Source organism: Miscanthus floridulus, chromosome 4 (genome assembly GCF_019320115.1).
Source record: "Miscanthus floridulus cultivar M001 chromosome 4, ASM1932011v1, whole genome shotgun sequence".
Taxonomy (NCBI): Eukaryota; Viridiplantae; Streptophyta; class Magnoliopsida; order Poales; family Poaceae; genus Miscanthus; species Miscanthus floridulus.
The window spans coordinates 24177031-24191936 of NC_089583.1; the positions used below are offsets into that span (position 1 = coordinate 24177031).

Below are 14906 nucleotides of genomic sequence, written 5' to 3' on the forward strand. Positions count from 1 at the left end.
CGAGTTGTGTGCTGCCTGTTTGGGCCGAGCCCCGGCGTGGAAGCCTGGTCCCTGAGGGACCCCCGGGTCTATGAACCCGACATGCATGTTCTAAATGTTTCATCTGTATCAGACGTATGTTGCAAGCGTTTTTATCTACATGTTGCAAAAGTAGATGTGGATATTGCATATATATACATGTTTCAAGTGTTTTAGGTGTTTTATACGTCTGTTGCAAGTGTTTTATCTGGATGTTGCATATGTTTGCAATGGTTTTAAAAGTGTTTTTTTGTGTTTTTGTAAGTGTTTTCGGACGCATGTTTCAAGTGTTTCATCTATTTTCTTTTTGTATGTTGCAACTGTTGAATCTAGATGTTTCTAAAGTAGATCGGGTGTTGCACATGAGATGAGCGTGAGAAGTGACTGGCGGCGCGGGCGACGTCTACTGGTGGCATGGGCCCACTGCTAGGGCACTCGCTCGCAAGCTCAGTGCGCTGGGGTGCTCGCTCGCTCGCTGAGTGGTACTGTCCGACACTGGCGCCTATATAAGTATGCAACCTATATCAACCGATTGTTTTTTATCCCGTAATAATGCAGCTGTATCGTTAAAGCGGAGCAGTAGCAGGCATCCATGCCCGATTGTTTTTCCCCCATAATAATGAAGCGGAGCAATAGCTGGCATCCACGTAACCTAGAATAGTCCTAAAAATATGCAGCCTGTTCGGCAGGTCGTAAACGATCGTGGATTATTTACTACTGGCTGGTTTGATATGAGAGAAAAATACTGTTCCAGCTTATAATCTACGATCGTATACGAGCAAACGAACATATTGATGCTCAGTCCGTTACAAACTATGGTTTTGTTTTTTTTCTAGATACATAACATTTGTTATATATCTGACATACCGTATATCTAGATATATAACAATACACAGACAAACAATATGTATTAAAAAAAATCTAAAACGACTTACAATTTAATTGGAACTCAGAGAGTGCTAAACAATGATGCCATTTTAGAAAAATTCTGAAGTACTTTTAGAATGTTGTTTTAGTGTCCAAGAGCATCTTCAATATTCTTTCTTAGATCCACTCTCTAAGTTCTCATTTGGAGAGACGTTCAATAAAAATCATCCTTGATGTCTCTCCACATTTTCCAACAACTTCTCTATATCTTGTTCGATAATTTGGAGAGCGAAATTAGAAATAGATGATTGAGATATTATTAGAGATCTAGTTGAAAAAACCAGTTAAAGGAAATTGCAGTTATTTGGCGTGTAACATTCACTCTATTTTGCACTAGCCTTTCCCTCAGAAAATTACACGGGGAACATGCGTGATTCAGCCTTCAGGCCCTCAGCACGACAGCACACGAAGGATCTGTGGATTTTTCTTATGTTGTCGTATATAATAAATTCCTCAAGCGATGTACACGCTTCACGCAAGACGCAACACGCGCTTGGCGGTTTGGCCGGTGCGGAAGCGAGGCCGCTATTGTGCACACGTGTCGTCTCCTCCGCCGTTACACACGTTTCGGACTCGTGGGCTCCGAACGCGCTCTCTGTTTCACACTCCGCTCGCAGTCGCACGCACGGACAATCTGCTGGGGTGCGGCGGCCTACTACCGCCTCTCCGCTCCCGTCGCCGGAGAGCCGCCCGTCCACCCACCCCACCCTCTCACTGATGGCTTCGACGGCCGCGAGGGGCGCCGCGGCGCGCTCCCCTCTCCTCGTCCACCACCACCGCCGCCTCCCCCTGGTACGGCCCGCCCCCAGTTCCCACTCCCCACCTCACATCTCGCCATTTTACAAGGAAAAGTTCCATTGCGTTCGCGCTTCTCTGGATGGATTCCACTGGCGCTGGTGCGAGGTTTGCTTCGATTCGACTGTGTTGTAATGCCTGGGGTTTGTTGCAGGTGCCTCCCGGCGGGGGAGGCTCTCTCCGGGTGGGCGGGCCCGGGATTGGGCGCGGACGGGAGGGGCGGAGGCGGGCCCGGGTTGGGGTTAGGGTTTTCGCGCGCTACTCCCAGGCTCAGGATTTCTCAACACGCCTCCAAGGTGATGATTTGATTTGATTGATTGATCCCAGTTGCTGTAGCTTCAAGGTTTTGGCTTCTGCTAAGTGATTCTGTAATCTTCGTGTCGGCAACATCTAAGTAGCTAGGAGGGAAAGTGCCATGCTTATTACAATATGTATGTGACAAGGCTATAGGACCTGTTGATAGTAAAGACGAGGATCTGTTGTTCGGTAGACTAATGGTATAAAGGATGTTTGAAAGTGGAGTGACTAAGGGATGAATTTGTTGATTTCAAGTTTTTTTTGTTCTTTGTAAACTTAACATCCAGTTCTTCATTTTTTTATATTCAAACACAGATAGAGTTGGTGAGTTGCCTAATTTAGTTGAGGACCTTCTCCAGACCTCGATTAGCACAGGGCCTCGAGGTGCTTTCAGGATGGCCCAAGGGATCCAAGCTGTTCTTGGGGTTGGTGGGGAGTGGCTGAATGACCTCTCAAAGGTTTGACTTATACTGTTTTATGCTTTCATTTTGTCTTGGCATATCTGTTGTGATTGGAAATGCAAATGTTCTTATAGCGCTCCCAAAAGAGGGTTAATGCCTTAATGGTCATGTGAGAAGTATCTTGTAGAATAGTGACAGTGCTGATTCAAGAAAATCGCATGGATGCATCAGTGGTACGCATTCGCGTAATCACACCCATGACCCACTCCCCCACTTGGATACATGCTTGTAAGTTGAAGACTAAAGAGTCAGCAGAGCCTTGGAGGTTCAACATTAAACTGTTGCTGTACTGATTGGTTGAGTTGGGTGAGCTTTAGAGGGACGTTAGTTAGGTCGGGATGGAAGTGGGGGTTTCATTGGTGCAAGATGGGGCTGAATTTTGAGGAACTCCCATGTTTGACTCAGATATTTCTTACCAGTGATTTGAATTTTTATTTCAGTAGGAACATAATTTCTGATGGATAAGTCTCATGTGTGGCTGGTCTTTGTGGGGCTGTGATGCTCACATGGTCATGGTCCTTGTGGCTGTTTCCATGTGGCTGTTTTTCTGTTTTTAGGACAGCATCTTAGACTAGAGGACAACATCTTAGAGGACAGCATCTTAGCTAGGACAGCATATTAGCATCTTAGACTAGCATCTTGGCATATGCTTGGCTGGCTAGCAGCCTATAAATATGTAACCCCAACCCCTCAGGTTGGTATGGCATTTGTGTGAGCTTGTGTGAGAAATAGACAAGAAAATTGCCCCAACTCCTAGTGTCATCCTCTCTCGATAAGAGTAAGAATTCTCCTACTACCAAGAGTGAGAATTCAGCGACTAACAACTGGTATCAGAGCCGTATTATCCTATAGCCTGAGCATCTCTTGCTCATCTTCTCTCCCAGCCCCACAACAGCCCCAGCTGTTGGCAGCAGCAGCTCCTCCTGGCCGCTCCTGTTCACTCCTCTCCTAGCTCGTCTGAAGCAGCCCTCTCCCCACGCAGCAGCCCTCCGGTAGCGCGTCATGTCCGCAGGGCAGTCTCAGCACTCGGTCGCCTCGAGCACGCGGCGTCGGCAGGAGGCCGAACTTGCCGCGGCAGAGGAACGCGAGCGAGCGGCGGCAGAGACCGCTGGCGGCGGCAAGGGCCGCTGCCAGCAGCCAGAGCGGAGGCGGCGAATGCAGCGCGTGCGGCGGCGGCGGAGGTCGAGGCTCTGCGTGGCAGCATCGGCAGCTCCATTTCCGCTGACGACACCGCCGACGCAGACCTCGAGCTGCTAGAGAGGGAGGCAGCACGAGCGCGGGCGGCGCAGTGGGCAGCCGCGCACGTCCACGAGCGTGGCGGCAGCCCAGACAGGCGCGGACGCGCTGGCGGCGCTCCTGGAGGAGGCGCGCACGGCGGTGGCGCTCCTGGGGCAGCCGCGCACGCCACGAGCGCGGCGGCAGCCCAGACAGGCGCGGACGAGCCGGTGGCGCTCCTGGAGGAGGCGCGCACGGCGGCGGCGCTCCTGGAGGAGGCGCGCACGGCAACGGTGGCGGACGGGTCGATGGAGAGCGCGGCCTTCACAGGCAGCGTGGCTCTCTCTCCCCGGATCGGTACCGACGGGTCGATGGAGAGCGCGGCCTTCACAGGCAGCGTGGCTCTCTCTCCCCAGATCGGTACCGTGGTTACCACGGGCTCTAGGCTGTTGTCAGGGACGTCGGTCTCGGCGGTGGGTGGACTACCCTCACCAAGACCAACTACGTCGAGTGGGCTGCGGTGATGAGGGTAAAGCTCCAGGTGCGGCACATGTGGGAGGCAGTCCGGTATGGCGACGTCGACTACGACCTAGATTGACGGGCGCTGGATGCTCTCATCGCTGCAGTCCCGCCCGAGATGCAGTTCTCGCTTACCAGCAAGCGTACTGCCAAGGAGGCTTGGGACGCCATCGCTGCGGCACGCATCGGCAGCGACCGCGCCCGCAAGTCCACACTGCAGGCACTTCGCAAGGAGTGGGAGAACCTGGCCTTCAAGCCAGGTGAGGACGTTGATGACTTTGCTCTTCCGTCTCAACACTCTATTGCAGAAGATGGTGCAGTTCGGCGACGACACTTACGGCGAGGAGAGAGCTGTCGAAAAGCTCTTCCGCTGCGTCCCCGAGAAGTACAAGCAGATGCTCGCTCGATCGAGTCTCTGCTGGATCTCTCCACGATGTCGATCGAGGAGGCGATAGGTCGCCTCAAGGTCGTCGACAGCGATGAGCCACAGTCCCTCTCGGGGCCCATCACCACTGGCGGGAAGCTCCTCACTCGGGAGCAGTGGCTTGCCAGCCAAGGTGACCGGAGGAAGGGGGAGCCTTCTTCCGCGACAGGCGGCCGCAAGCGTGGCAAGCCACGCAAGGCGCGCAGAGACGCCCAGGCCGGGGCGCGAGGACGTGCCGAGGGTGATGCCCGCGGAGGTGCCCAGGGCGGCGCCGCCGGCAGGCACAAGCTGGCACGAGACAACGCCTGCCGCAACTGCGGCCAGCTTGGCCATTGGGCCAAGGACTGTCGACAGCCACGACGCGGCCAGGCCCACGTCGCACAGGCGGAGGAGGAGCTGGCTCTGTTCATGGCACATGCCAGCATCGAGCTACCTCCAGCGGCACCGGCCGCAGCGGCTCTCCTCCACCTTGACGAGCCAAAAGCACACGCCCTCCTCGGCGACAGCTCCGGCAACGACAAGACTGACGGGTGGTGCCTCAACACCGGCGCCACCCATCACATGACCGGTCGACGGGAGTTCTTCACCGAGCTTGACTCTAGCGTCCTGAGGCTCCGTCAAGTTTGGGGATGCCTCCGGCGTGGAGATCAAGGGCGTCGGCTCCATCATCTTCACCGCTGTGTCTGGTGAGCACAGGCTGCTCACCGGAGTCTACTACATCCCCGCGTTGAGGAACTCCATCATCAGCTTGGGACAGCTGGATGAGAACGGTTCGCGCGTGGTGGTTGAGGACGGAGTCATGAGGATTTGGGATCGTCGTCGTCGCCTTCTTGCCAAGGTATCCAGAAGCGCAAATCGACTCTACGTCCTTAACGTGCAGGTGGCACAACCCCTCTGTCTCGCTGCTCGTCGGGACGACGAGGCGTGGCAGTGGCACGAGCGTTTCGGGCACCTTCACTTTGAGGCCCTGAAGCGGCTCAGTGCCACGGAGATGGTGCGAGGCCTGCCGTGCCTCGACCATGTGGAGCAGCTCTGCGACGTCTGCGTGTTGACGAAGCAGAGGCGACTCCCTTTTCCCCAGCGGGCGAGCTTTCGAGCCAAGGAGAGGCTCGAGCTCGTGCACGGGGACTTGTGTGGCCCGGTGACACCGGCCACACCGGGAGGACGACGCTACTTCCTGCTGCTCGTCGACGACCTCTCCCGCTACATGTGGGTGATGGTCCTCGGCAGCAAGGGAGAGGCTGCGGACGCCATCAGACGTGCGCAGGCTGCTGCGGAGGCGGAGTGCGGCCTGCAAGCTGCGCGTGCTGCGCACCGACAACGGCGGCGAATTCACGGCGGCTGAATTCGCGTCGTACTGCGCTGACGAGGGCATTCAGCACCACTACTCCGCGCCGTACAGCCCGCAGCAGAACGGCGTCGTCGAGCGGCGCAACCAGACGGTTGTGGGGATGGCTCGGGCCCTCCTCAAGCAGAGGGGGATGCCGGCTGTCTTCTGGGGAGAGGCGGTGGTGACGGCCGTCTACATCCTCAACCGCTCGCCTACCAAGGCGCTCGACGGCAAGACGCCGTACGAGGCTTGGCATGGGCGCAAGCCGGCGGTCTCCCACTTGCGGGTCTTCGGCTGCCTCGCGTTCGCCAAGGAGCTTGGCCACATCAGCAAGCTCGACGACAGGAGCACTCCGGGAGTGTTCATCGGCTACGCGGAGGGCTTGAAGGCCTACCGCATCCTCGACCCGAAGACACAACGTGTGCGCACGGCGCGCGACGTTGTGTTCGACGAAGGGCAAGGATGGGCATGGGACAAGGCGGTGGACGATGGCTCGGCTCCGCCGTACGACGACTTCACTGTCGAGTATGTCCACTTCGAGGGAGCTGGGGGAGTAGGCAGCTCTTCTTCGGCGAGCGCGTCTACCCCAGTCCCCGAGCCTCCACCGACCCCGGCGCCTGCTACTCCGACAGCTCCACGCTCTCCAGCTAGCACCTCGGCTGCGATGAGTTCTTCGCCGGCTTCACCACAGCCGGCAACGCCACGCACTCCAGCACCGACAGGCACCTCTCCGGGCACGTCTACTCCAACACCAGCTCGTGTCGAGCACAGCCCGGTTGAGCTCGCTACTCCGCTCTCTCACGACGAGGAGCGCATCGACGCGTACCACGACGGCGAGCCGTTGCGGTACCGTACGATGGAGAACCTTCTCGGCGACCAGTTGGTGCCGGGACTGGTGCCTCACGACCTGGAGGACCTGGAGGCGCAGTTGCACCTTGCGTGTGACGACGGCGAGCCTCGGTCGTTCGCAGAGGCCGAGAGACACGCGGTATGGCGCGCCGCGATGCAGTTGGAGATGGATGCGGTTGAGAAGAACCGCACCTGGGAGCTTGCTGACCTTCCTCGTGGTCATCGCGTGATCACCCTTAAGTGGGTGTACAAGTTGAAGAGGGATGAAGCCGGTGCCATCGTCAAGCACAAGGCTCGCTTGGTGGCACGAGGTTTCGTGCAGCAGGAGGGGGTCGACTTCGACGACGCCTTTGCTCCCGTGGCACGGATGGAGTCCGTGCGACTCCTCCTTGCGCTAGCTGCCCAGGAGGGCTGGCGTGTTCATCACATGGACGTCAAGTCGGCGTTCCTTAACGGCGACTTGAAGGAGGAGGTCTACGTGCACCAGCCGCCGGGATTTGCGATCCCCGGCAAGGAGGGCAAGGTGCTCCGCCTGCGCAAGGCCCTCTATGGCTTGCGGCAGGCACCGAGGGCGTGGTAATGCCAAGCTGGATTCCACGCTAAAGGGGATGGGCTTCGAGCAAAGCCCGCACGAGGCGGCCATCTACCGACGGGGCAATGGAGAAAATGCCCTGCTGGTGGGTGTCTACGTCGACGACTTGGTGATCACCGGCACCAAGGATGCGGAGGTGGCGGCATTCAAGGAAAAGATGAAGGCCACCTTCCAGATGAGTGACCTGGGGCCTCTCTCCTTCTACCTGGGAATCGAGGTGCACCAGGATGACTCTGGGATCACGCTTCGACTAGACCGCCTACGCCAAGCGCGTCGTTGAGCTAGCTGGGCTCACCGACTGCAACCCAGCTCTCACTCCGATGGAGGAGAGGCTGAAGCTGAGCTGCGACAACACGACGGAGGAGGTGGACGCTACGCAGTACCGGCGTCTTGTGGGGAGCCTTCGCTACCTCGCCCACACACGGCCGGACTTGGCATTCTCCGTCGGCTACGTTAGTCAGGTTCATGCAGCGACCGACGACGGAGCACCAACAGGCTGTGAAGAGGATCATCCGTTACGTTGCGGGGACTCTCGACCACGGCCTCTACTACCCGAGGTGCCCTGGGGCGGCACACTTCGTCGGGTACAGCGACAGCGACCACGCCAGCGACATCGACACCAGCAAGAGCACGAGCGGGATCCTCTTCTTCCTCGGCAAGTGCCTCGTTAGCTGTCAGTCGGTCAAGGAGCAGGTGGTGGCCCTGTCCAGCTGCGAGGCCGAGTACATAGCGGCCTCCACCGCTTCGACTCAGGCGCTCTGGCTCGCTCGACTGCTTGGTGATCTCCTCGGCAGAGACACTAAAGCGGTGGAGCTCAGGGTGGACAGCAAGTCCGCTCTGGCCCTGGCAAAGAACCCCGTGTTCCACGAACGCAGCAAGCACATCTGGGTGAGGTACCACTTCATCCGAGGCTGTTTGGAGGAAGGGAGCATCAAGGCGAGCTACATCAACACCAAGGACCAGCTTGCGGACCTGCTCACCAAGCCCCTTGGGAGGATCAAGTTCCTTGAGCTCTGCTACAGGACCGGGATGGTTCAACTCTCCCACAAGACGACGCACAAGACTTAGGAGGAGAATGATGGATAAGTCTCATGTGTGGCTGGTCTTTGTGGGGCTGTGATGCTCACATGGTCATGGTCCTTGTGGCTGTTTCCTTGTGGCTGTTTTTCTGTTTTTAGGACAGCATCTTAGACTAGAGGACAACATCTTAGAGGACAGCATCTTAGACTAGAGGACAGCATCTTAGCTAGGACAACATATTAGTATCTTAGACTAGCATCTTGGCATATGCTTGGCTGGCTAGCAGCCTATAAATATGTAACCCCAACCCCTCAGGTTGGTATGGCATTTGTGTGAGCTTGTGTGAGAAATAGACAAGAAAATTGCCCCAACTCCTAGTGTCATCCTCTCTCGATGAGAGTAAGAATTCTCCTACTACCAGAGAGTGAGAATTCAGCGACTAACAATTTCGTGCTCTTATTATTGTAGACAGCCAACACGTCAGCAGGAATTCCATCTCAGATGCAGCTTGGTTTGCTTTCTCCACTTTACCTTAGAAGGCTTTTTGAGCGCATGGGTGCGACTTATATCAAGTTAGGCCAGGTGAGACATGTTCAGACTTTTTACTATGATTGATGACAATCTGTGATACACTAGTATCCCATATATATCTTTTAATTATCAATGGGATTTAAGTTGAATTATTAACACTTTTAGTTGTAGTAATTATGTGTACATGGAAAATGAAAGATTCCCCTAATTAATTGTGAAAAATCATGATGCAAATTAGCATGCTCATATGCTCGCTACCTGTGTTGAGTTTCAAAGGGTAGCACATTTCAAACAAGCAACATGTTACCTTTTCTTGGTTGGTCTTTTGAGGTGGGTATGGGGATTGAGTCTGAGTAACTTTCTGATTTCAAATGGTGTACCATTTCTGCTACTTCTTTAAAAATGATGTTGCAAGTTATGATTGTTTGGGCACTGATAGTGAACTGACTGTGTGATGATGCAGTTTGTAGCATCTGCACCAACTTTGTTTCCTCCAGAATATGTTGAGGAATTCCAGAAGTGCTTTGACCGAGCACCAGCCATCCCATACAACGTGATTGAATCAATATTACGTGAGGAGCTGCAGCGGCCATTGGATAGTGTATATGAATACATTGATCCGGTGCCAATAGCCTCTGCCTCGATAGCACAGGTTTCTCTTGGAACCTTTTTAATTACATTATGCATTCTGCTGTTCAAGCATTGAGATAATTCATTGTCATCCAGGTTCATGGGGCTAGGTTGAAGAGCTCTCAGAAGGATGTGGTGATTAAAGTTCTAAAGCCTGGTATTGAAGATACTTTGGTTGCTGATCTGAATTTTATCTATGTTGTTGCACGTGTTTTGGAGTTCTTGAACCCTGAACTACAGAGGACATCACTGGTAAATGCACTCCTAATGATGAAGTTCGTGTGCAATGAGATACTTGACTGTTTCATGACATGTCATTTTTTTTCTTTAAAACATGAACTTTGCCTTTAATTTTTTTCTTTAATCAAAGTAGCAGCAATGGTTTTATCAGCAGTTAACCATATTTTGTTGTACAAAATAATCACTGGACCAAGTGGTTCTTGTAGCATATGGTGATTTATATTCTGAAAATCAATGTAACTGAGTGCATTATTAAACTGCTCATTGTTCTAAAATTAGTGAATCTATGTGCATCAATTAACACATAAAAAGCTAATAAATTTTGACACATAAAAAGTTAATAGATTAGATTTTGAGAGTGAATATTGAATAGAGTGGTTTAATTAGGGATAATCTATTGTGTAAGTATGCACAGTTTATTGGGAAGTACAGTAATAACATTATGGAATTTGCTTTTATATTTTGCTATTTTTTTAATTCAGTCTTCATATTGTCATTCAATGAGTAAGACAAACTGGACAGTATGTAATTAACAAATGCCATCTTTACTATTTTTTCATTATAGGTAGGCATTGTCAAGGATATAAAGGAATCAATGCTTGAAGAAGTTGACTTTAGAAAAGAGGCTGCAAATATTCAGGCATTCCAGGGATACATAGATGCAATGGGGTTTGACAGGCAGGCAAAAGCCCCATTTGTGTATCAGCACTGTAGTACAAAACGTGTGTTGACTATGGAAAGATTGTATGGAGTTCCGCTTACTGATCTTGATTCTATAAGATCTCTTGTTCCTGATCCTGAGTTGACTTTAGTCACTGCCCTTAATGTCTGGTAAGTTGCACAGCTGCGTCACTTTATCTTGCGATATCATATGAGCCTTTTTTTTCCTTTCATGACCTTTGTAGATCCTTGGTTTAAACTTCTGAAAAATGCAAAAAAAATGCAGGTTTGGAAGCTTGATTTCATGTGAATCCTTCCATGCGGATGTGCATGCTGGAAACCTTTGGCTGCTCCGTGATGGGCGAATTGGTTTTATTGATTTCGGTATGCTCAAGTAATTTCTCCCAGCAATTATTTTTGTATTGGTTGATTACTGGTCAGTTACATTGTAAATGTAACAGGACATGAATCACATCACACAACTAAGGGTGAACTTTTACCTCATTATACACAAAAGTTCCAAATATTTTAGGTTCATTACGGTATCATGGTAGTTTATGATTGCAACTTTCTTCATTAGTTGCGTAATTATATTAATTAACACTTTTCAGGGATTGTTGGTCGAATATCTCCAAGGACTTGGGCAGCTATGGAGGTCTTTTTGTCTTCTTTTGCAACTGAGGATTATGATGCTATGGCGTCTTCCCTTTCTGAAATGGGTGCTACAGGGAATGACATAAATATTAATGAATTTGCAAAGGACCTGCAAAAGATATTCTCATCGATACAGGTAATGTTTCCAAATAGGCTATTTGATATCCTGAAGCTTGATCAATGTTTTTGAGAAGGAAAAAAAGGCTCTGGTTAACCATCTTCTGAGCGACCTAAGTTTTGTGCTGTTTTAAAAAAGATCTTGCTGAAATTGCATAAGTTAATGCTATGGCAGACGTAAATCAAATATTTCATTTAATTAGTTTTGTATTTACAGAGGCGCTTGCCTTCTTTAATTTCTTTGTACTTTGTCTGTTTGTACATTCATGACATCCTAGAATGTGTGCAGTTAATGCTTTTTAACCTTGACCCTGGATTTAAGAAAAACTAGTTGGGTTGGTCACGTGGGCATATAGACATGGCGCTGGGTATCCAGCACCCGTGTCCATATCCATCTGGGTAGGGTATGGATAAGAAATCTGTTTCCCATTTAACTTTGGATATGGGTAGGGTATTACCCGTCCTCAGCGCCACGTGATCGACTTGCATCTAGGCAGCCACCAGTAATTCTAGGAATGCACCTTTTCCTTTCTCTCTCAAGTGCGCTCTCTCTCTCTCTCTCTCCTCTCTCCAGCATATTTGTCTTAGCTCGATCATCTCTCTCAAGTGTGCGCTCTCTCTCTCTCTCTCTTCTCTATCTCCAGCATATTTGTCTTATCTTGATCATCTCTCTCTCTCTCTCTCTTCTCTTTAGCTAGCATGCTTCTGTTACCTCGAGCTCTCAGTGTAGCAAAAACCAGAGATGTTCTCTCTCTAAAATCAAAGGCTCGCGTCTTCTCTTTCTGTCTAAATATTTACTCGCACTTATTCTCTCTCCGCTTCCTGGTGTCACCCCTTTCTACATTAATTTAATTAAGATGATTTCATTCTCCTCTTTGTATCCATCTTCAACATCTCTTTAATTTACTATCTTGATATCACCCTAATCTCTCTAGTAAGTTTCGTTCCACAGTCTGTTTCTCTCATATCTAACCAATCTCTTTTGGCTCCACATTCTAGTTCTACAAAGATGAAATAAATCATCTGTTACCCGATGAACAGTTGTTTTCTAAAAAGAAAAAAAAACGGCAAACAGTTCATCCCATACTCTTTGCTTTCTCCACTGGATTCACCTGTAACCATTGGGTATGAGTAAGCTTCTTCTGGGCATGGGCACGTGTCTTTGCTGGGGAACCCATACCCCACCTGATGGCTGGTCTACATGGGCACAGTGTCATTGGATTTGTCATGAAAAATACCTTCATAATTTAGTATTTTATTACTTTTTGTTATCATGTTCATACAAAAAGCAGTCAAAGGTGTGTATTGGAGGCTGTGTCAAAGTCCAAAACAAAATTATACCTCTACAAAAAAGAGGGATTACTTGATATCCCATTCTACTAGCTATTCAGTGCAAAAAAAAATGCGCTAATGTTTTCTCGTTTGTTAAGCAGGACTTGGATACTGAAATCATAGTCGCAACAGCAAGGACCCCTGATGCTACAGCAGTATCAGCTAACGTTGTCCTTGATGAGAGACAGATGAATGCTCTATTTCTTGATCTGGTGAGTTATTTTCGTGTGCAATTTTATCTAGAACAGCAGAATGGTCTGCTATTGCAAACAAAAGATTAAATAGGATAATATGCTATAAAAATGTTATTTCTCCTACGGTTAGTCTTTTTTGCTGTAGAAGCTTTTTAACTTTAACTTTCCTGGTTGTATGGATATGTGGACCTACTGAAATTTCTGATGTTGATTTCACAATGGATTGGGGACCAGCGCCTGAACCGTGATTAGGGGCCCATGTTCCGAAGAGTATAAGCCTGAACTGTTTCTTAGCTGTCATAATGAAGTAGATGATGACAAGTTGATGTGGTGTTTATATATCAGTTTCATGATTGCAATAGTTGCCTTGTGTTGTGCGTGTTGCTGTTTGAAAGTTGAAAGGCACTAGATTTTGATTTATTTGCCATTGCTTTTGTGAATTTTCCCTAGCTATAACATACTACTTTTGAGAAACAAGAGAATAGAAAATGAAAGCTGACACTACTGTTATTGCATTTTCCAGGTTAGGGTAAGCGAGTCTTACGGGCTGAAATTTCCTCGAGAGTTTGCTCTTCTCATGAAGCAGCTTCTGTATTTTGATCGCTACACAAGACTGTTGGCTCCCAGCATGAACATGCTGCGAGACGAGCGGATCAACATCTCCACCAATCGACAACCAAGAAGAACTGATAGATTTTAGTGACACCACGTCATTAGTCACCAGCCACATACTAGAGGAGTTGTGATGGGCGATAATAGCAAAGCTCATGTGACCCAATACTGTATATAGTTTTGCCAGACCATCATAGAAATGGACCACACACTAGAAATTGTACACTTCGTATTCTGGAATTCAGCGTTATGTCGTACTAGCTACTAGGCAACATGTAAAACTGTATGTCACTGTCAAAGTAAATTTCAGTAGACTGAACTGTTTGTCTTATCTTCCTGGTAGAGCCGAATCAGGTTAAGATGCAGCTGTTGAGCTGTACTGTATGTCACACCCCAAAATTTCCGATTTTGGGTTGTGCAAAGAAAACATTAAATAAAATAAATTATTTTAATATTTAGATAAAATTTATCAAGTTTAGTTTGAGCTAGCGTAAATTTAGTTATAGAAAAAAATGTGAATTTTCAAAGTTTTTTAATTTTGGCGGGCTTTTGGATGATGTGATGTTTGCTTGTTGCTTCTTTGTGTGTTAAGAGTGAGCAAAGTCTTTAAAATGCGTTAGTAGGTTGATTTTTCTTCTTTGGTACGCTTTTATCTTTTTCTACAATCAAATTCTTTGTTTCTCGGCTCAAGTTTTTATTGGGAGCTTTCCTAAAATCTTTTCTTTGTAACGCAAATCGCTCCTTTCAGTTTCTCGTTCGTCAATCAATCTCTACAGACTTTTTGGGAAATTTTTCCATTTTTTCTGAAACTTGTTCCTACTTGTCTGTGAGCATAATTTAATTTTTAGATACTCCAAATTATCTCATCATGGGCTCCAAATACTTTATTTGGGTTTTTCATGTTCCATAACGTCTCTGGGAATTTTTCCCGAATTTTCAGAGCTTTCGGAGTATTTTTCGTGGCTTAAATATCAACTCTGGACTTTTCTAAAATTATTTTATTCATGAAATTAATTAATTCTGAAAATAATAAATCTCTCATTTTTCCCTACGCTCAAAGCCCATATGCAATAATTCTAATAAATCTTAAAGGCACGTGCATTTATTTACGAATGGGCTTTAATGATTTTTAGGCCTATTAGTAAATGTGGAGGGTGCAACATCAATTAGTATCATATTGCTAGTTGATGTAGATGTGGTGAGTTTTTCTCCCAATAAATATGTATCAACCCCTTGGGCAAAGCATACCAAAACTATCGTAATAGGAGCCCCTAGTTTGAGAAATTCCTTGTGTAGTAAATTTAATTTTTCTCCTTCTCTCACTGTCGCCGTCGCCGCCGCGCTGCCTAGCCTGGCCATCTTCTCCCTTGTGCAACAAGTTGAGCCCACCCCTGCGCAGCTGTTGTTGCCATGGCCGTGTGGTGGCTGTACGGGAGGCCAAAGGATGAAGATGAGGTAATTACGAAATTACCACCAGTTCGTAATATCG

The 14906-nt window shown here is 49.0% G+C and overlaps 1 protein-coding gene across 1 annotated transcript; it reads left to right on the forward strand.

Moving 5' to 3' along the window:
- Positions 1-1540: 1540 nt before the first annotated feature.
- On the forward strand, positions 1541-13741 carry LOC136549547 (uncharacterized aarF domain-containing protein kinase At5g05200, chloroplastic-like). The gene is made up of 11 exons (XM_066540852.1): positions 1541-1737; positions 1895-2036; positions 2353-2495; positions 8916-9029; positions 9442-9630; positions 9705-9860; positions 10414-10679; positions 10795-10892; positions 11120-11298; positions 12713-12823; positions 13329-13741. Exons 1-11 carry the CDS (start codon positions 1663-1665, stop codon positions 13503-13505), a joined length of 1650 nt encoding a protein of 549 aa, XP_066396949.1. The 5' UTR covers positions 1541-1662; the 3' UTR covers positions 13506-13741.
- The last annotated feature ends 1165 nt before the right edge of the window (positions 13742-14906 follow it).

Excerpts from the sequence above, each read along its gene's own strand:
- LOC136549547 (XM_066540852.1), top strand. The coding sequence starts at position 1,663 with ATGGCTTCGACGGCCGCGAGGGGCGCCGCGGCGCGCTCCCCTCTCCTC. Across the intron at positions 9,631-9,704 it reads CCTCTGCCTCGATAGCACAG|GTTCATGGGGCTAGGTTGAA; the intron begins GTTTCTCTTGGA and ends ATTGTCATCCAG. Across the intron at positions 10,680-10,794 it reads GTCACTGCCCTTAATGTCTG|GTTTGGAAGCTTGATTTCAT; the intron begins GTAAGTTGCACA and ends AAAAAAATGCAG.